Source organism: Mastomys coucha, unplaced genomic scaffold (genome assembly GCF_008632895.1).
Source record: "Mastomys coucha isolate ucsf_1 unplaced genomic scaffold, UCSF_Mcou_1 pScaffold15, whole genome shotgun sequence".
In the NCBI taxonomy this organism is placed as follows: Eukaryota; Metazoa; Chordata; class Mammalia; order Rodentia; family Muridae; genus Mastomys; species Mastomys coucha.
In genome coordinates, this window is record NW_022196897.1 from 115,747,257 (window position 1) to 115,767,774 (window position 20,518).

The following is a 20,518-nucleotide window of genomic DNA, read 5'->3' on the forward strand; positions in this document are numbered from 1 at the left end:
AGGGACAAATCAGAAAAAGATTTGATGGAATGAGTCAGAGATAGGATATGCCCAACTCTCACTAGAATAACACAGAAAAGAGAGGTGACTTTAAAGAACAGCACAGAGTGAGTCAGGAAAGGAGGGCATCTCAGTTCAGAGCAGATTGGTTCATGTTGCCAGAGACAGTTTTTCCAAGAACAGCAATTCAGTGAGAAGTTGAGAGAAGCCAGTTTGAATCAGTCAACTTAGAGTTTTGAGCCAGACAGCTGAGTTGTAACAGCTAGAGTTCAGAGAGAACTAGAAAGGGTGAGCTTATTCAGCAGTAAACCTCTAAGACAACAATTACATCTGGTGAATAAAAGGTACATTTACAGTTTAGCTTATTGGGACTGCCAGAACCTGAGCTTTTTTTTTTTTTTTTTTTTTTTTTTTTTTTTTTTTTTTTTTTTTTTTTTTTAACTTTCTATCGATTCTTTGTGAATTTCACATCATGTGCCTCACAATCTCTTCATACCTGCCTTCTGCCCTTGCAGTCTCCCACCCCCAACAAAAGAAAAAAAATAGATGAGGTAGATATTGGGTCAGCTCAAAGCCCTGGATCTGGGCCTGGGTGGTAGCTGAGATGGTCAATCTGCCAGCTTGTTTGTGTCCACACCACCAGGGCAAGATCTCCAGCATTGCCCAGGCTACAGAGCCTGAACTTTGACCCTAAAATTTCCAACAATAATTTTGGAATATATAGAGAGATTTCTTTCTAGATAAGAGCACTGAGCAGAGGATCTAAGTTCAAATCCTCCACACCCACATAAAAGTCAAACATGACAATGTGGGCAAAGAGGTAGGAGGATCATTTACTGGCTTCAAGTCTAGTCCAGATTCAGTGACAAACCCTTTCTCAAAAGAGGAGACAGAGAGAAAGAGAAAAACAGGGTACTATGCATAGGTGCACACATGATTGTTTATACACTACACACATTTAACCACATGCTCACACATCCCTCCCTAAACACACACAACAGTTTTGTATTGTCAAGCCACAAAGAAAGACATTTGCATTCTGAATCGCTTACAACAAGTCAGCCCAGAGTGGACCAGATGGAGAGAGAAGATGAGAGAAGATGGAACTGACCCATGCATCATTTAACTTTAGCAGTATTTTCTCTCCATTTCAACCAGCATTAGCTGCTTTCCTCTCTATTCAGTAATGTAGGAAAATGAGTGACTGGGCTCTAGAGAGCCCAGAGTTTGACCCTTGCTAAGTCAGGGCACCTTAGGATGATCCTTCCTTTTCTTTTTTTCCTCTTTTTTTTAATTTTTTTATTTTTTATCAGTTTTAGTGTCTTTGGGGTTGCTTGGATTCTATTGAGCCATTTGACAAACCACCATTTTGTGTCTAGCCTTATTTTTGGGAGTTGTTTTTAACTCAGGGTTCTTCTGAACCATCTGTGTGACCACTATTTGTATGACAGGACTCAGTGCTTTGAAAGCTCTTTTGGGAGAATCTGGGGGTTCTGTTGAACCGCTTGGACATCTTCCGGTATTGATGAGGAAGCCAGAATTGTGTTGGGAAATATCTGTGAGGGGCACTGAGAAAGAAGGTGTTAGACATTGTGATTGTGTAGCCATGAAAAATGGTATGTCTGTGCTGTCTTGGTACACTTAGGAAAAGTTATAGCTGACTAGTTTTGGGTTGGTTTTTTTTTTTTTAACTATTTTTACTTATCCTTTGAGAATTTTTTCTTAATTTCATTTTATTTAATCTTTTTTTTTTTACACTCCAGATTTTATTCCCCTCCCGGTCCACCCTCTGACTATTCCACATCCCATACCTCCTCCCCAGACCCCTGTCTCCACAAGGATGTCCCCAACCCCAATCCCACCAGACCTCTAAACTCCTTGGAGTCTTCACTCTCTTGAGGGCTAGGTGCATCATCTCTGATTGAACCCAGACCCAGCAGTCCTCTGCTGTACATGTGTTGGGGGCCTCATATCAGCTGGTGTATGCTGCCTGGTTGATGTTCCAGTATATGAGAGATCTCAGGGGTCCAGGTTGATCAAGACTGCTGGTCCTCCTACAAGATCGCCCTCCTCCTCAGCTTCTTTCAGCTTTTCCTAATTCAACAACAGAGGTCAACAGCTTCTGTCCATTGGTTAGGTGCAAATATCTATATCTGGCTCTTTCAGCTGCTTGCTGGGTCTTTCGGAGGGCAGTCATGCTAGGTCCCTTTTTGTGAGTGCTCCATAGCCTCAGTAATAACGTCTGGTCTGGGTGCCTCCCCTTGAGCTTGATCTCTCTTTGGGCCTGCCACTGGACCTCCTTTTCCTTAGGCTTCTCTTCCTTTCCATCCCTGCTGTTCTTTCAGACGGGAACAATTATAGGTCAGAGTTTTAACTGTAGGATGGCAACCCCATCCCTTACTTGATGCCCTGTCTTTCTGCTGGAGATGGGCTCTACAAGTTCCCTCTCCCTACTGCAGGGCATTTCATCTAAGGTCCCTCCCTCCCTTTGAGTCCCGAAAATCTCTTACCTCCCAGGTCTCTGGTACATTCTGGAGGGTCCCCTCACCTCTTGTCTCCCACAGTTGCCTGTTTCCATTCTTTCTGCTGGCCCTCAGGGCTTCAGCCCTTTTCCCATACCTAATACCTGATCATATTCCTCTCTTCCCCTCCTTGTCCCCTTTTCTACCCAGGTCCCTCCCTCCCTCCCCACATGTGATTGCTTTCTTCCCCCTCCCAAGTGGGACTGAGGCATCCTCACTTGGGCCCTTCAGCTTGTTGACCTTTTTGAGTTCTGTGGACTATATCTTGGGTACTCTATACTTTTTTTTTTTTTTTTTTTTTTTTTTTTTTTTTTGGCTAATATCCACTTATTAGTGAGTACATACCATGCATGTCCCTTTGGGTCTGGGTTACCTCACTCAGGATGATATTTTCTTTTTTTTTTTTTTTAAAAAAAAAAAAAGATTTATTTATTTATTATACGTAAGTACACTGTAGCTGTCTTCAGACACTCCAGAAGAGGGCGTCAGATCTCATTTCAGATGGTTGTGACCCACCGTGGTTGCTAGGATATTTGAACTCAGGACCTTCAGAAGAGCAGTCAGTGCTCTTAACCACTGAGCCATCTCTCCAGCCCCCAGGATGATATTTTCTAGTTCCATCCATTTGCCTGCAAAACTCAGGATGCCCTCATTCTTAATAGCTGAGTAGTATTCCACTGTGTAAATGAACCACATTTTCTGTATGCATTCTTCTGTTGTGGGACATCTGGGTTGTTTCTAGCTTCTGGCTATCACAAACAAGGCCGCTATGATATGTGTATAAAATAATGCATCTTGATGGCATTTATTCTTCACTCTCACCCACCTTCAAATTCTCCGGGATCAATTTAATCTCTTATGTTTCTTAAGAACCTACTTATCAAATTTGGCTGCCCATATGTACTTGGGAATGGGGTCACCCCCTGAAGCATTGCCATCCTACCAAGGGCTACACACTTAAAGAAAACTGACTTTCCTCCCCCTGGCAGCTGCCAAGTGTCACCATCTCCTCAGATAGGGGTGGGGCTAACAACTCCCTCCCTCATCCCTGCTGGAATGCCAGTTGGCTTGATCTTATGCAGGTTGTGTGGAGGCAACCGCAGAGGCTGTGGGTTCATGAGTGCAGTGGTCCTGACAAGTTCAGGAGACACTATTCTGCCTTCCCTGGCTCCTGGCTCTTTTAATCTTCCTCCCCTCTCCTTCACTATGTTCAACAAGCCTTAGTGGGAGGGAATGTGATATAGATGTGTTATTTATGGCTGAACCATCTGTAAACACTTATTTTCTGCACTTTGACTAGTTTGTATCTCTGTATTAACTGCCATCTGCTACACAAAGAAGTTTCTCTGACAAGGCCTTGAGAGCTGTACTAATAATGTATATAGCATCATGCTATGTCCTTGCAGCAAAACAATAGTCACAGGTTTACCTACCAGGGCCTCTGAACTCCCCAGACTCAGGTTTCATAGACACCTCCAGATGTCAAACCAAAGCCAGATCCAGATTAGGAGCTAGGGCCAGAACCAGAGTCAATCAGATCCAGGGCCTGATTCAGACCGTGATGGAGAACGGTCCTCAGAAAAGTGATACAGGAGATGGTCAGAGCTTAAGAGTGCCTACTGCTCTTGCAGAGGATCAGAGCTCAGTTCCCAATACTCACATGGGGTGACTCTCTGACTTTCGCTCCAGATCTGTCCTCTGTGGACACTGCACTCTAAACACACACACACACACACACACACACAGAGAGAGAGAGAGAGAGAGAGAGAGAGAGAGAGAGAGAGAGAGAGAGAGAGAGAGAGAGAGAAACAGAGAGGGGAAGAGATTTATTGGGATTGTATTAAGTCTGTAGGTTGCTTTTGGTAGGATGGTGATGCTCACAAAATTAATTCCTCTTATTCATAAGCATAGGAGATTCTCCAGTGTCTTCCTATATTTCTTTCATCAGTGTTTTAAAGTTTTTACTGCAAAAGTCTATTATACCCTTGCCTAGCAGGTTTAGCCCAAAGCATTTTATTTTGTTTTGAGACACTTTTGTGTTTTCTGATATTCTCCTTTATTATGTTTACCTAGCATATAGGAAGACTATCACCAGGCAGTTGTGGTGCATGCCTTTAATCCCAGCACTCAGGAGGCAGAGACAGGCAGATTTCTGAGTTCCAGAACAGCCAGGGCTACAGAGAAACGCTGTTTCAAAAAACCAAAAAAAAAAAAAAACAAAAAAAAAAAGACTATCAATTTTTTGCACCCTGCAATGTTGCTGATCTACAAGTTTTCTGTGGGGATTGTGGATTCCCACATACATATATTACATATATATGGAATCATATATGGACATAGGAATACTTTGACTTCTGACTTCTTTTCTTATTTGTATCCCTTTTATTTTCATCTCTTGTCTTACTCTTGGCTAAGCACTATAGTGGATAGAAATGTAGAGAGTTGACATGCTTCTCTTGTTCTTGATCTTACCAAGAACTCTAACACAAGGCCTAAAACAACAAGTGAGAAGACATAGGCATAGGTGAGGACTTCCGAATAAAACTCTAGCCCTTGCCGGGCCTTTAATCCCAGCACTTGGGAGGCAGAGACAGGCAGATTTCTGAGTTCGAGGCCAGCCTGGTCTACAGAGTGAGCTCCAGGACAGCCAGGGCTACACAGAGAAAACCTGTCTCGAAAAACCAAAAAAAAAAAAAAAAAAAAAATCTAGCCCTTGAGAAATAAGGATAACCACCTATAAGTGAGACCTTATAAAATCAAAATACTTTTTCACATCAAAAGAAACTGTCAGTCATGTAAAAGTCAACCTAGAGAATGGGAAAGAATCTTTGCCAGCTGTGAATTCCACAGAATTAATATGCAGAGCAGACAAGAAAATGGACAACTCAAGGAGGACTCAGGCAGTGCCCGGAGAAGGCTACCTTCCAACAGGTGCTGTTCAGGGAGCCCTCAAAATGATTCAAAAGAATTGCCTTTGCTACTGGTTGTCCACCAGAATGTGATAATAAGATTATATTGCTGAAGACACCACACATCTTGGTCACAGACTATAAAGAAATAAAGCTGAAACTGGCCTAGAAGCTTCCTCCCCATTAGCTAGCCCTCATGGAGGATCAATACAACTGACTACTCAGGCAAGCTATGCTGACTGGTGCAATAGTGGCCAAGTTTGTTCCAGAGGTAAGCAACCACTTTCTGATTGGATTTGAAGCCAATTCTATGAAGGGGATTCATCTTTGATACTGTAAATCTGGTCAAAATCCCATGGTTGGGAAGGTCATAGGCCCTAGTAGGAAAGTTACTGCTGTTGTTTTGGTAAATAGACATCATGTACCTACCAAGTTGAAATTAATCTCATGGGGCTTTCATAGATCCATATCACTCCCTGATGTTCCTAAAATAAAACCCTCTCTACAGGACTGTAAAGCTGCTGAACCTCCCTGTCATAGCCAGATTCTTCCTTGGAAGTGTATCTTTTGCTGCAACACTGTCTCTGACCAATTCCTTTTTAAGGGATAAGAAAACCTGGCATCCCTCTAGGGGAACACTCTAAGCTCCAGGATCAACTGATACCAACAAGAGCCTTGGTACCATTCTGGTTCTGCAGCCTTGCTAGTACATGATAACAGTGGTTCTCAAAGCATCCAAATGAACCTTCCCTAAAAGCAAGCTACTGAATGAAGAAGCAGGTGACTTCAATAGGAACAGTCATCATTGTTGGCTCAGGTCCAAAGTATAGATTCTAAGACTCAGGAGTGCTTGCCTAGCATGCACAAGGCCGTTGGTGTGATGCTGCATGCTGGAGAGGGAGGGAGAGGGAAGCAAGGAGATTCCATTGCCCATCTTTTACAATCTTCTTTTTAAACCAAAGCCCAGATAACTTACACCTTTGAGTCCAATCAGGGACTCAAGACACTGGGAAAGAGCCCTGCAATATAGCTCACACCTTCCCTGGTTGGCATGCCAGTGGTATTGCTGTCAGGAGATGAGCCCGCAGTTCCTACCCCTCTAGGGCCCTCATGTATAAGTGATGTCTGAAATGTGAGGCCACACTGTCCTTGGCAGGGAAACCAGAGCGGAGGAGTGTCTGGATAGATTGACGTGCTGTATACTCATTGCTTCCTCTCCATCTTCCTCCCCAACAAAACCTACCTCTACCTTCAACCTCAGAGGACCCCAGCTGCTCTCCGGTCCCAGGAGGAGGCCAGCGACCATGACAGCATGAAGTCATCCGAGGCAGGCAGTATAGGAAGACGTGAGCCAGTGTGAGGACCTTGAAATTCTGGAAACCATGAGCCCCCAGTTAAAGAGCCTGGACGAGGAAGGTGAGTCTTCATCCTCACCCTCATGGGTGCTACTCACCCAGCCTCTTGGCGCAGTGAGTATAGGGGAAGCAGTCTCAGGAGGCATGGGAAGGCCCTGCATTTGAAGTTCAGATCCTGCCACTTGAGCTGAGCAACTTCAGGGTAGCTTGCCTCTTCTGACCCAACCCACCGATGGGATGAGGGTGGTTGTCACTTCCTTGCAGGGCTCCTAGAGGAACTGAAAATCACCTGTGCAGAGAGTCATGCAGAGGCACATTAATGAACTTGCTAGAGCTGGCCACCCATCTGCATGATTCTAAAAGCCACTGTTTGTAGCTGTCTCTCCTTAACAATTCTCGCCCACCGTGGCTATCTGTCTTTCTGTTGCATGGTGGGGGGTAGGGGAAGAGTTCTGAACTTATGACTTTTCCAAAGGATCAGGGAAATGTTGGACTGCGAGCATCTTGAATAGAGTAACTGGCACCGAGTTCCGGTCTGCAGGCTACCACAGTGAAATGGGGCTGCTGCCAAGTGACTTTCAGAGGACAATTTGCCTTCTTCCTGTCCTTGGTCACATGGTCAAGTGAGAAAGCCATCAGGGCAGCTGTCATGCATGGAGGATGGGGTAGAGAGGGTGATGTGGTGTGAAGAAATGATGGGCTCCTGGGTAGTGTGCCAGGCTCATGTTAGCCCTAAAAACTCCAGCTATCCGTCCCACATTCTCCTTCCTCTTTCACCACCCCTCTCCCTCTCCTTCGCCCCTTGCTTAGTAACAAGCATGAATCCTCTCTGGGAAGCAGTCAGTTTAACTGGGGAAGAAGCATTATGCAGTGCAGAGATAGCTTGCTGCTTAGCCTCTGCTTTAACCAGGACTCTCCCAGAACTAGAGACACACTAAGCTTTGCCTTGGTAAGCTATGAACATTCATTAGCCCAGAGACAAGGCAGCACCTAGATGATGATACAGCCCGGACCCACACCCAAGGGCCTCCCTCCCTCCCAAGGCACCCTCTCATCTCCCACAGCTCCCCCTGGCAGGGGACCATAGCATTTCTGTGAGCCCGTGAAGAAGCTAGCCAGCCCTCGGAGAAGCTCACTAGGCCATAGAAGCTACAAAGAGAGATTCTCCTCCATTGCCATGATTTCACTTTCTTGTGTCAGTTACACATATCTGACCCTGAAGATTGTGCTAATAAATGCTACTAAGGTCCTGCCTGCTACCTCCACTTCCTGGTCTCCTTGTAATTGCAACTGCATCCCAAGTGATGAGATTACAGCCATGTGCCACCATGCCCAGTTAGAAATATTTTGAAATACTTAATTTGTATAATCATTTATTTGTGTGTTATAAATCAATCACATAATCTCCTTTAATCATTTTTAATTTGAATTTTTTTCATACAATATATTTTGACCAGGTTTTCCCATTCCCTCAAACTCCTCTCAGATTCCTCCTACCACCCTACCCATTTGGCTTGATGTTCTTTCTCTCTTCCTAGATCTCTCTCAAAAACTAAAAATAAAAAATAATAAATATCAAAACTAACAAGTAAAAGCCCAATAAGACCAAATATGCCAAAACAAAGTAAATTAAAACAAGTTAAAACACACACACACATACACATATATACACACAAATGGAGCTCATCATTTTGTGTTGGCCAACTACTCTTGGACATGAGGTCTGCCCTGGAGTGTAGTAGATCTATCTATTCAGTGACACTCCATTGGAGAAAACTGATTTTCCCTTTCCTAGCAAGTATCAACTGCAAATAGTGTCTTAGGGGTGAGATATCATGTCTATGTTTCCTCTCAGTGCTGGGATCCTGTCTGGCTTGAAACCCTGCAGATCTTGTGTATGTTATAGCCCTCTCTGTGAGTTCAAATGTGCATCAGTCCCGTTGTGTCTAGAAGACAATGTATCCTTGAAATCATCCATCCGCTCTGGCTCTTTCTTCTTTTTTCTTCCTCTTCCTCACAAACCCCTGAGCCTTGAAAAGAAGGGTTTGATAAAGACATTCCATTTAAAAATGAGTGCTCCAAAATCTCACTCTCTGCAGTGTCCAGTTGTTGGTCTCTGTGTTGACTCCCATCTACTGCAAGAAACTTTTCTGATGTGGGTTAAGTGAGGCACTACTCTATGGGTGTAGCAATATGTCACTCGAAATCATTTATTGCTATGTTCCTTTAGCAAAATAACAGCATTTGGTTTTCCCCTAGGCCTATGACCTATCTAGCCTCAAGTTAACAACCACTTTAGCAGTGTCAGGTATACGTACTGTCTCATGAAGTGGTCCTTAAACCCATTGTTTAAAAGTGGTTGGTTACTCCTATGACATTTGTGCCACTGGTGCACTAATACATCTTGCTGGAAGGCTGCTGCTGTGGGTCACAGGGTTTGTAGCTAGAAGATACTGATGACTGCCTTTCACCTCTGGCAGTGCAAAGCACTTAAAGTACTATCAGCTCTATTTAGTAGGGCTGAAGTTTCCAGTTAGGCAGCAGCTCTTCTTCTCTAAGTTGGACATGAGTAAGCATCTTCAGCAATAGGGCCTTACCATCAGGTTGTAGAGAGCAACCAGTAGCCTGTAGTGTTTGGGGAGTTCTCTTTGGCCAATGACTCAACCAGATGCAGCCCATTTCTGGCACTAAGGGTTTTACTTAGTGGCATAAGAGATCTAGTTGTGGCATCATCTCCCTATTATTTGGTGGTTCCACTTATATTGCTTTCATAGTGCATACACTTTAGGAAGCTTCTACAGTAGTGGGTTTCCATATGGCTTTTTAAAAGGCCTTTAGTTTTAATTGTCCCTCCCCATATTCCCTCATTTCCCCTTCTTTTCCATTCCTTTCCCTATTTTTTTAAAGATTTATTTATTTTATGAATATGAGTACACTGTAGCTGTACAGATGGTTGTGAGCCTTCATGTGGGTATTGGGTATTGAATTTAGGACCTCTGCTTGCTCCAGTCAACCCCACTCACTCCGGTTGGCCCCACTTGCTCTAGTCAACCCTGCTCGCTCAGGCCCAAAGATTTATTTACTATAAATAAGTACAATGTACCTGTCTTCAGATGCACCAGAAGAAGGCATCAGATCTCATTATGGGTGGTTGTAAACTGCCATGTGATTATTGGGATTTGAACTCAGGACCTTCAGAAAGGCAGTCAGTGCTCTTACCAGCCCATCTCACCAGTCCTTCCTCTCCCTATTTAATCCTCCTAGTTTCCTCTTTCTCTTTAACACTCTACTCTATTTCCCCTTCCTTGAGAGATCCTCCCCTCCCTGCTGGTACGAACCTCTGTGGTTTTTCAGACTGTAGCACATTACTGAAAGCTTAAACCCTAAGACATCCACACATAAGAGAAAAATACAATATTTGTCTTTGGGGTCTGAGTTACATCCTTCAGGATGATTTTTTTTTTCTAGCTTCATCCATTTACCTGCAAGTGTCATAATTTTATTTTTCTTCCTTGATAGTGAGATGCATTACTTGGATGCAGAAGGAAGGTGGATTCTGCTTTCTAACCCAATCTGTTAGTCTGTGTCATTTTGTTGGGGAATGGAAACCATTAATGCTGAAAGTTATTAATGAGCTGTATCTATTGATTCCTGCTATTTTGTTCTTGAGGTGTGGGCATTTTTCCCTCTCTTAAATTTGCTATTCTTAGATTAATTATTCCTTATGTCCTTGGATGTAGTTAATCTCTTCAGATTGAAGCTTTTCTTCTAGTGCCTTCCGTAGAGCTGGATTGGTAGAAGTTGTTTAAATTTGGTTCTATCATGGCACATTTTTCTTTCTCCTTATACCGCGATTGAGAGTTTTCCCGGGTATAGTGGTCCGGTCCCAGCATTAGGAAGATTGAGAACCACTGAGCTAGAGTCTACAGAATCTAAAATCACCTGGGAGGTGGGAACCTAAACTGAGGGATTTCTCCAATCAAATTGGCCTGTGGCCATGTCTGTGGGGGAACTGAACTGTCTTGATTATTGATTGTCATAAAAAGGTCCAGTTCCCTATGGTAGCTATCCCTCAGGTAGATGGTCTTAGGCTATATTTTTTTTAAAAAGTCTGCTAGGAGCCTGGCAGAGAGCAAGCCAGTAAGCATTCCTCCATGGCTTCTGCTTCAGTTCCTGCTTTGAAAGTTTCCCTGGACTTCCCTCAATGATTGACCGTGTCCTGGAAGTGGAAACCAAATGAGTCTTTTCTTCTACAAGTTGCTTTTGATCACAGTATTTATCACAGCAGCAAGAAAGCCAGCAAGAACAAAACATAAGCTAGCTTACTCGTTTCTTCACATAGATCCCCTTCTGTAAATGAAATTGTAAGGTAGTTTTATGTTGTGTATTGTTTGGGTCTGAAGATGAGAGAGAGGCGTAATACGTTTAAACCTAAAGTTACAGACATTCTGACCCTAAATAACACATTTTACTTATTTTATATTTCAAAATCTTTGTTTGAGAAGTCTTTTGGAAACTGATAATTACCTCTGAGGATAATTTTAAAATTATCAGTTGTGTTGCAGTGTCTTGATTTCAACCAACATGTAATGGAAAACTTGACCCAGGAGAAAAAGGGGACTCTGTCCCTTCCCATGTCCTTGCCGCATGCCTCATTTCCTTTTACCTCAATGCTTTCATGGGCTTTCCACCAAGAGCTTTTCATCACACAGAGAAGCCTGGGATTCCATCAGGGAAAAGCAAGAACATTTTGAAACATGCCCAGAATATTATGCTGGCTGGTTTTATGTCAGCTTGACACAAGCTAGAGTCATCTGAAAAGAGGGAACCTCAATTTAGAAACTGCCTCCATAAGACCCAGCTGTACAGCATTTCCTTAATTAGTTATTGATGGGGGAGGGCCCAGCCCATTATGGGAACTAAAGATTGGGTCCTTTCTCACCCCTTCCTTGCCTCGAGCTGGGCTTTTCAAGCCTGTTTTTTTTTTTTTCTCTCTCTTTTTTTTTCTTTCTCTAGCTTCCATAGTTTCTTGAGATCAAAGGACAAAGGCCTGTACAGAAGCAATTCTCTTAAACTTTAAACAGCATCTGGGACTTATTTAATCCATGTGGCAAGATGCACAAAATGAAAAAGACTGTCATAGAGGAACATAGAAGAGGGATGCTCATAAGAGCTTTAGAAATGATCTAAGGCTCTAAGGAGAGTTGCACTTTTATGAACTGCTATGTTGGAGAACCATAGAGCATGAGCTAGTGTTGACCAGACATGGGAAAGTCTGTGTGTCCAGCTTCTTCTTGGCTTCTCTCTTCCTACTATTGTAGAACTGGACATCTTTCTCTCAGGGTAGGTCTCCCGGATACGTGGGGAAAGTCAGAGAGTAAACATCTGTGGTTTCTCAATTGTCTTCAACAGAAAACACTCAATATGCCAAGGTGCTGTGTTTGAGGGCATCATGTTCTGAGCTCAATGGAGCTAGCAGGCTCTCGGAAGCATGTTGACTTTTTGTTACCCAACCCCCACAAGGGAGTGGTGCTTTCTTGGGCTGAGTCTTGTGGAGCCACTACTGTCTATATTCTGCTCTTGCAGGTGATAAGTCAGCAAGGAGATCCACAAGGAAACAAACTTCCATAGCTGCATGTCCCCAAGATGGACACCGAGCCCAGTCTAGTCGGAAGGATCCTGCTAAGGGTAGTCCCAAACCAGGGTCTTCCCGGAGGAAACAGATGGAGCATGGAAGCTATCACAAGGGATCGCAGAGACAGAAACCATGCAAGGTGTCGAGGCCTTCCCAGGGGAGGAAGAAGGACCAAAGGAGAACTTCCTTCAAGGAGCAGAGAACATCTCCAAAGAAGGAAAGGGAGGCTCTGAGGAAGGAGACGGGCAAGCAGCCGAGAAAATCCAGGTGTGCTGTAGCTCTGACTGAGCTTCTCCCTCCACTCAGCTACCCTCTTCCTATCTCTGGCACAACTTTGGTTTTTCACGTTGGGAGAGAAGTAGTTACTGCTCTTGCTCCTACTTTTCCAGACCATCACAGGCAGAATGGCAGTCCCGATTGCAAGAGAGGCTCTGGGTGTGTGGGAGGTGGCCCAGGCACAGAGTGGAGATAAGATCTCAAGACTCCTAACTTTCAGCTGATAACTTACTATCCCTCCAGAAGAGACCAGCTAAACATAATGAATAATGCATAAAAATAATGAAGCCACTTGGAAGTCATACAGGGACCATGCACACTCTTTCCACCGTGTGCATGCACCCTTTTCTTTTCTAGAAATATGACATTCTAGAACTTCAGGAGGTTTGCCAGCTCCAAGGCTGTGGGTGTTTGGATAATTGATTTGGAGCCCTTTGCTCCACTTGTATATGGGCAGCAGTCGTGTATATAATAATAGACAGGCAACTTATGAAGTTAATGGATCAGGTTTCCTTCCATTTGGTGGATACCAATTTTGATGGCTTCTCTGGCACTCACTAGTGATCATCTATGACTTACTCTTTTCTGGGGACATTTGAAGAATCCCTTACCATTATGGACGAGGGAGGCTTTTGAAGCAGGTGTGAGAATGAGGATGTTGGCAAACACTTGATCTTCCTTCTGGGTTCCCGAATGCTTTCTCTGCTCATACCATTAACAGGATTAGTTAGGGCCACAGCCTGGACCCTGACATACTCAATAAGAGAAAGAGAAAGGAGATTTGTTAAGTGTGACTTTGGGGGAGGAACAAAGACATCCAGGGGCCACACTCCAAGCCTATCTTGAAGCCCCAACACAAAGTTTAGGTTTAAATAAAGGGCAGGAGGTGTGTATAATGAGGAGGTCCTAGTCAAGGTATGGTCCTGCCCATCGTCGGTTCAGGTCCAGTTTCCCTGAAAGGTGGTCTGGCAAGCTGTTAGACCTGTGTGAAGTCTCTTCCTGTTTCTTCTCTGGCTGGCCCCAGGGCTCAGCCTTCTTCTATCAGCATGAGATTCCTTGGACATTCTAATTCATGGGGTGTATTATTCCAATGATCTTATAACCAGAGAAACACAGTGTTTCATTCCAGGCTGGAGAGATGGCTTAGTGGTTAAGAGTACATCCCGCCCGTTCTTCCAGAGGACCCAAGTTCAGTTCCCAGCTCCTATGATGAGCAGTTCACATATGCTTCTAACTCCAGCTCCAGGGATGCTATGCTCTTTTCTGGCCTCCTGAGTCATTGTACTCAGATGCACACACCACATACTGACACACATTTATTTGTGCTCAGAGTTGTACTACTATACAATATTAACAGGCTCTCATGGGCTGGGATTATAACCAAATGCTACCCTGCCTGGCTTTTTCTTTTGGTTGTTTGGTTGTTTGGTTGTTTGGTTGTTTGGTTGGTTTTTTCCAAGACAGGGTTTCTCTGTGTAGCCCTGGCTGTCCTGGAACTCACTCTGTAGACCAGGCTGGCCTCGAACTCAGAAATCGCCTGCCTCTACTTCCCAAGTGCTGGGATTAAAGGCATGTGCCACCACTGTACAGCTGGTTGTTTGTTTTTTGTGCGCAGGATTGAACCCAGGACCTTTTGTCTTTTCAGTACATGCCTTACCATTAAGCTACACCTCCGGCTAATTTGAACACATTGACTACTTTTGTGTATCTTATACTTTTGAAGGGACTGGTACTCTAAATGACATATGCAATATAAGGCGCTACAGACAAGGGCTCAGCGGTGCCAATTTTAGTTGACTGACATGACAGAGTTAGAAGGATGAAAAGACTCAGCCCTGGCTCCCCAGATGCTGACTGTCTAGCAGGAAAGATGAGACTCAATTAAGACAAGGCAGAAAGCAATGTGCACAGGAGACAAGATTTGATAGTGTTGTACTGCTGGGGCCCTGAGGCATCATGTTTCCTCTACAGAGAAGGTGAGCATTTCAGTGTCTGGAGAAAAAAAATGGAATTTAAAGAAAGAAAGACAACTCCCTCCAATGAGGGAAAACATTGCACAAAGACTCAAAGACAGTTATCACTGGGAATGTGTGAGGTATGACCAAAAGTGCCTATGGCTAGGCTTGCCAGATCCACTAGTATGCTAAGATTTCTTTATTTCCAAGAGTTAAGCTAAAACTCACAGAGCTTTCTGTAAACTGGTCTCTAGAACCTGAATTAGCAGTAACCCTGATTACTCTCTTTATGAGTGTTGTTAAGGTTATCCAGACATGATGTCTTAGCATTCTACTGCTGTGAAGAGATGCCATAACCAAGGAAACTCTTAGAAAAGAACACATTTAATTGGAAGCTTGTTTATAGCCTCAGAGGGTTAATCCATGGTCACCACGGCAGGAAACATACAGGCAACAGTGTTGCTCTAGGGCAGTAGATGAGAGCTTTACATCCAGATCCACAGACAGCAGGCAGAGAGAGAGAGAAACAGTGGGCCTCTTTTGAAACCTCAAAGCCCACCCACAGTGACACACCTCCTCCAACAAGGCCACACCACCTAATTCTCAAAGAGTTCCACTAATTGGGGACCAAGCATCCAAACATATGAGCCCATGGGTGCCATACTCATTCAAACCACCACACATAACCTTTTTTTCCCCTATTCTGTCAGCTACTGTGTCTCTTTATTGCTAAGCACACACAATCATTTGGATCCTATAGCCGCTGAGCAGCTAGTATTACCAGGGCATGGGGAGGGGCATAGCCTGGGGGTTTGCTACAGAAGTTCTCTATAGTTGTGCTAGCCAATACAGTAAACATTAGGCACTGAAAATGTGACCAGGGAGGAGGAAATGAGTTTCCAACTTAATTGAATGCAGCATAATTTAAACTATGCAACTGAGTTGACATAGTGAATTTATTTAATTTGGACAGACAGATATGGTTTTGAAATTGACCTGAACTGGCTTTGGAATCAAAGTATTCTGTTAATAATATAAACATCAAAGAAAAATAACATCGAAGAAAAATAACCATATACCACTTGATTTGGAAGAAACTTTTTAAAACATGTCTAAAGCAATTTGTGTATGTTAATCTACTTTTTCAACTATAACTTTACAGACTAAAAATACAGAGCAAGTATATCTGATGAAAATTTGATTTCCAAATTGACATGCACTGTAAATGTAGAGTGAATATCAGGTTGTAAAGACAGAGCTAAAAGACTATCAGTAGAATATTATGATGATTTTTATATTGATTGTTAAAAATGTAATCTAATTGAATTAATTAAGTACATTATTTATTTTTCCATGTCATGTCACCATTTAAATATAGCTCTTAAAAACTTTAAATTAAAGTCTCCCAATTTTGTGAGCCTTTGGGCTGATCTTTGCAGCCATAGGAAGTCTCTGGTGTGTCAGAGGGCACCTCATGCTTCTTGTATAGATTCATAGTCTTGCTGACTTATCTGTAGCCTGAACTGCAGCCTGGCTCTGAGTCAAAGTGAGACAAGCATTCTCAGCCTGCACTGGACCCTTCGCTGACGAGTAGGACTTCTTTAAGTTCCTTTGACTGACCCTGGCTAGCATTTGGGCTCGTGAATAGGCAGGCACAAGCTAGTCTGACTCAAAGTTCAATCTCATGTAATCTGGTGCATTTCGATTTCAGTGGTCATTCTCCATATCACGTTATAGTCAAAACCACTTTACAAAATATTGATACAAATCAAGGAAAAATCAAGGTCTCCTCTTGGGGTTCTTGGCCTCATTAATAAAAGAACTTAAGAGTATACTCAAATGGAAACTCAAAGACAATTATTTTATGAAGGTTTAAAATGACCCCAGGGCAGGCCAGCTGTAAACTACAGCTGCTGCCCAGAGAATGGAGGCAGAAAGAGGTTATCGATGCCATTTTAGACAGTATGGAATTCAGATACATGGTGGACAAGCAGTCACATGGTGGGAAGAGGGGTTTAGAGAAAACCCAGAATGGGTAAGCCCAAAGTGCTAAGGAAAGCATGCTCGGAAAAGAAGAAAAAGAAAAGAAGCTATGTTTTTCTGGATAACTCAAAGAAAAAGCGGATTATAAGCTACTATACTGGGGACCTGGACTGGGGAGGAAAGGGGAGGACCATGTCTTATTGAAGGACTATTTATTCTGCCCATCTCTTTAGCATGGCTTAAGGTGAGTCCACCTTCCTAAGAGTGGTCCCTAGGCCAAGGATTGGCCCTGCCCAACTGAAATGTTAGGTCGACACCTAGGTCAGAGGTCTATTGTCTTATCTAGATAAGTTGTTGTTTTTGTTTAATGGGCTTTTATTGATACATTGATTAAAAGGACAGAAGAAAATGGGTGAATTTTTAGGAATCAGTGAGGCAGAAATACTTATTATATGAATTTGAATACTTGGGAATCCAGGGAGGAACATTACTAGGAGACAATTTACTCTTGTTAGACCATAAAAATTACATTTCTTCTTGTTCATTGTGGGATTAAGCGCTAAATTCTGAATGGTGCACCAGTGTTCTCACCTCAGCACTCTCACTACCTGAGGGCTTCACTGCCTCTTAAAGTGAGACCGATTCCTATAGTCACAGCTTGCCATTTTCAACAGGGATTTTTAAAAATGAAAAACATGCTATGCTGTTCATATTTATGAATGATTGGGGAACAATGAAAGACCTCCTCAGATCTTAAATTTGTAATGAAAGCATTAAAAATAAAGTTTTGAGATTAAAAAAATTATTAGTGTGTGTCTTAGGGTTTCCGTTACTACCATTAAGCACCATAACCAAAAAGCAAGTTGGGGAGGAAAGGGTTTATTGGCTCACTCTTCCTTATCAGTGAAGGGAGTCAGGACAGGAGCCATGAAGGGGGCTGCTTCCTGGCTTCTTCCTCATGCTTTGCTCAGCCTGCTTTCTTATAGAACCCAGGACCACCAGCCCAGGGATACTTACTTTGGGTCTTTATTGCTATGAAGAGACAACATGAGCATAACAACTCTTATAAAGGAAAGCATTTAATTTGGGGCTGGCTTACAGTTTCAGAGCTTTAATCCATTATCATCTTGATGAGAAACATGGCAGTGTGCAGGCAGACATGGTGCTGGACAAGGAGCTGAGAGTTCTGCATCTTGATCCACCGGAGAGAACTATGTTGAGCTTTTGAGACTTCAACACCTGGCAGGACAGTGACACACTTCCTCCCCCAAAGTCACAACTACCCCATCAAGGCCACACCTCCTAATAATGCCTTTCCTTATGGGCCTATTGGGGAGGGGCCTTTTTACTCAAACCACCACACCAGGGATGGCACCACCCACAATGGGCTGGGCCCTCCCCCATCAGTCACTAATTAAGAAAATGCCTTTCAGGCTTGTCCACAGCCCCATCTTCAGGAGGCATTTTCTTAATTGAGGTTCCTTCCTCTCAGATGACACTAGCTTGTGCCAAGTTGACATAAAACTCTCCAGCACTGTGTGTATGTGTAGGGGGTGAATGCCCTTTGCACATTTGAAGGTCATAGGACAACTTTGTGAAGTTGTTTCTTTCCTTTTGCCTTTATATGGGTTCCAGAGATCAAACCCAAGTCACCAGGCTTCATGACAAGTGCTTCACCAAGTAAGCCATCTTGTCAGGCCTGAAATCTTACAAGGAAGGAACAAATGAACAAATGCAAGGAAGGAACGAATGAATGAATGAACAAAGAAAATATTTTAAATTAAAAGTGTCTCAATTTTTATTTCTATTGGAAACCACTGTGCTAGAGAGTGTATGGTTGAAGAACCCAGAGAAATCAGGTTTGAAAAGGCAACCTAGTCATACCTTAGGCTCCAGGACACAGCCTTGGTCTCCCTAGCTGGCAGCAGAAGCTACTGCCAGTTTCTAGTGGGGACAGGCTCCTTCTACCCTGTGAGTGTCAAGGATCCTGCCTATCTTTCCTGCGAATTCCTCCCCTGTCCACAACCTTCTAACTCTTGCCTGCATCAGCCATGGCTCTGCCCCTAGGTCCACTTCCTTGGGTTCCAGTGTGTCTACTGGAGAGTCCCTGTCTGAGGAGGAGCTGGCTCAGATCCTGGAACAGGTAGAAGAAAAAAAGAAGCTCATCACTACCATGAGGAACAAACCCTGGCCCATGGCAAGGAAGCTGAGGGAACTGAGGTGAGTGAGCTTCGGAATGAGCTCCCCTGCACATGAGAGGCTCGTCTCCTGCAGAAAAGGGGCACCCCTTCCTATTCTTTGCCCCAGTGAGACAGGACAAGAAAGGGGATGTGCTCTTCCAGCCCTCCCACTGCAAATAAGGCACAGAGAGATGCATCAGAGCCTGTAAGCCTTTAAGATTTGCCAGCATCAGTCTGTGTCCAGGCCTTCAATCGCTTAGAACCATCTCTCCCATGCCTTACCACATGTGCTGGTTCTGGCCTTCTCTCATGACCCAGCACAGAAATGCTGTCCCCAAGAAGCGGACTATGATATCCTTTCTGTCTTGTCTGCTTTAGGTACCCACAACATCCCCTCTCCACTGTCTCTTGCTTGAATGGCTTATACAGCAAGTGGAAAGGTCTGTTAGCAAGTCTAGTGTCCCAAGGCAAAGCCACACTGGGAATGATGATACATTGGTTTGGGTTTGAATTGGGATACTGCTCCCTACCCATGCCATTGGACTCTTAGTTCCGACTCAGCCTTTCCCTTGAATTGCATATGAAAGGCTGGCATACCAGATATTTTATTATGCTTGAATATCTGATTCAGTTTTGAGCTAAAGCAGGAGTCACACTGCATAATTTCTGGTTAGCTACTAGAAAAGTCTTCCCCACCAGTAACTTTGCTACCCCACAGCTGGCCTCCATTTTCAACATCAGCAACTAACTTTTTCCCTCTTCCTTTGTGTAAATCTCATTTTCCCTGATTCCCCTCAAGCACAAATTATTTCATGCTCAAATTAAACTCTTATTATTATGAAGAATGGCGTGGGAATCATGTCTTGACATTATTTCAAAAAACAAGGTCATATCAACAAGGTATGAATCCTGACAGCAGTTCTAACTCTGCTGCAGGGCAAACTACTGCACTTTTGCATGCGGCCCCAGCTCCCTGTGGTATCTCCTGACTCCTGCTATACTGACTGGCAGAACTTCCTACCATGATAGAAATCTCTTAAATCTGTACTACTGGATACAGCAGTCACTAGCCACATGTGGCTCTTGATCACTAAAACACAGCTAGTATGACTAACTGGACTCTTGCTGTATTTTTAACTTATTTAAATTTATGTTCAGCATAGTGATAACAATAGTTATGTAGTTGAGAATTGCTGAGAGTAATAGCCAGGCAGTGGTGGAGCACACCTTTAATCCCAGCACTTGGGAGGCAGAGGCAGGTGGATTTCTGAGCTCGAGGTCAGCCTGGTCTACAGAGTGAGTTCCAGGACAGCCAGGGCTACACAAAGAAACCCTGTCTTGGAGAAAAAAAAGAAAGAAAGAAAGAAAAAAAGAAAAAAGAAAATTGCTGAGAGTAAAAGCCTCTCATTACAAAAAGCTGAAGAATTAATATGTTGATTTAGCTTGATGTAGCCATCAATGTATACCATAAATATATACTTGCCAATTTAAAACTGTTTGGATGGTAGGCTGGCTTCTTCCAGAAGTTCCCCCTCCCTTTCCTACAGGCTGGGTTTTTATCTCCTGCACCAGTCTCCTTCTCACAGAACCTCATACTCATGTACAGTCTAGACAAAACTTCTACTAACAACAGGAAGAGTGTAGGATGCCGTCCCGCAGCTCCTACTTGCGTGGGGTTCCACGAACCGAGGATTTGGAAACCT

At 43.5% G+C, this 20,518-nt stretch overlaps 1 protein-coding gene across 1 annotated transcript in view; it reads left to right on the forward strand.

The window, feature by feature from the left end:
• The first annotated feature begins 6,813 nt into the window (after nt 1-6,813).
• Nucleotides 6,814-20,518, forward strand: part of Tmc2 (transmembrane channel like 2) — a 68,182-nt gene continuing 54,477 nt past the window's right edge. The window contains exons 1-3 of the mRNA XM_031373657.1: nt 6,814-6,847; nt 12,373-12,688; nt 18,703-18,855. Coding sequence (XP_031229517.1) covers nt 6,814-6,847; nt 12,373-12,688; nt 18,703-18,855 — 503 coding nt within the window. The remainder of the gene's footprint in view (nt 6,848-12,372; nt 12,689-18,702; nt 18,856-20,518) is intronic.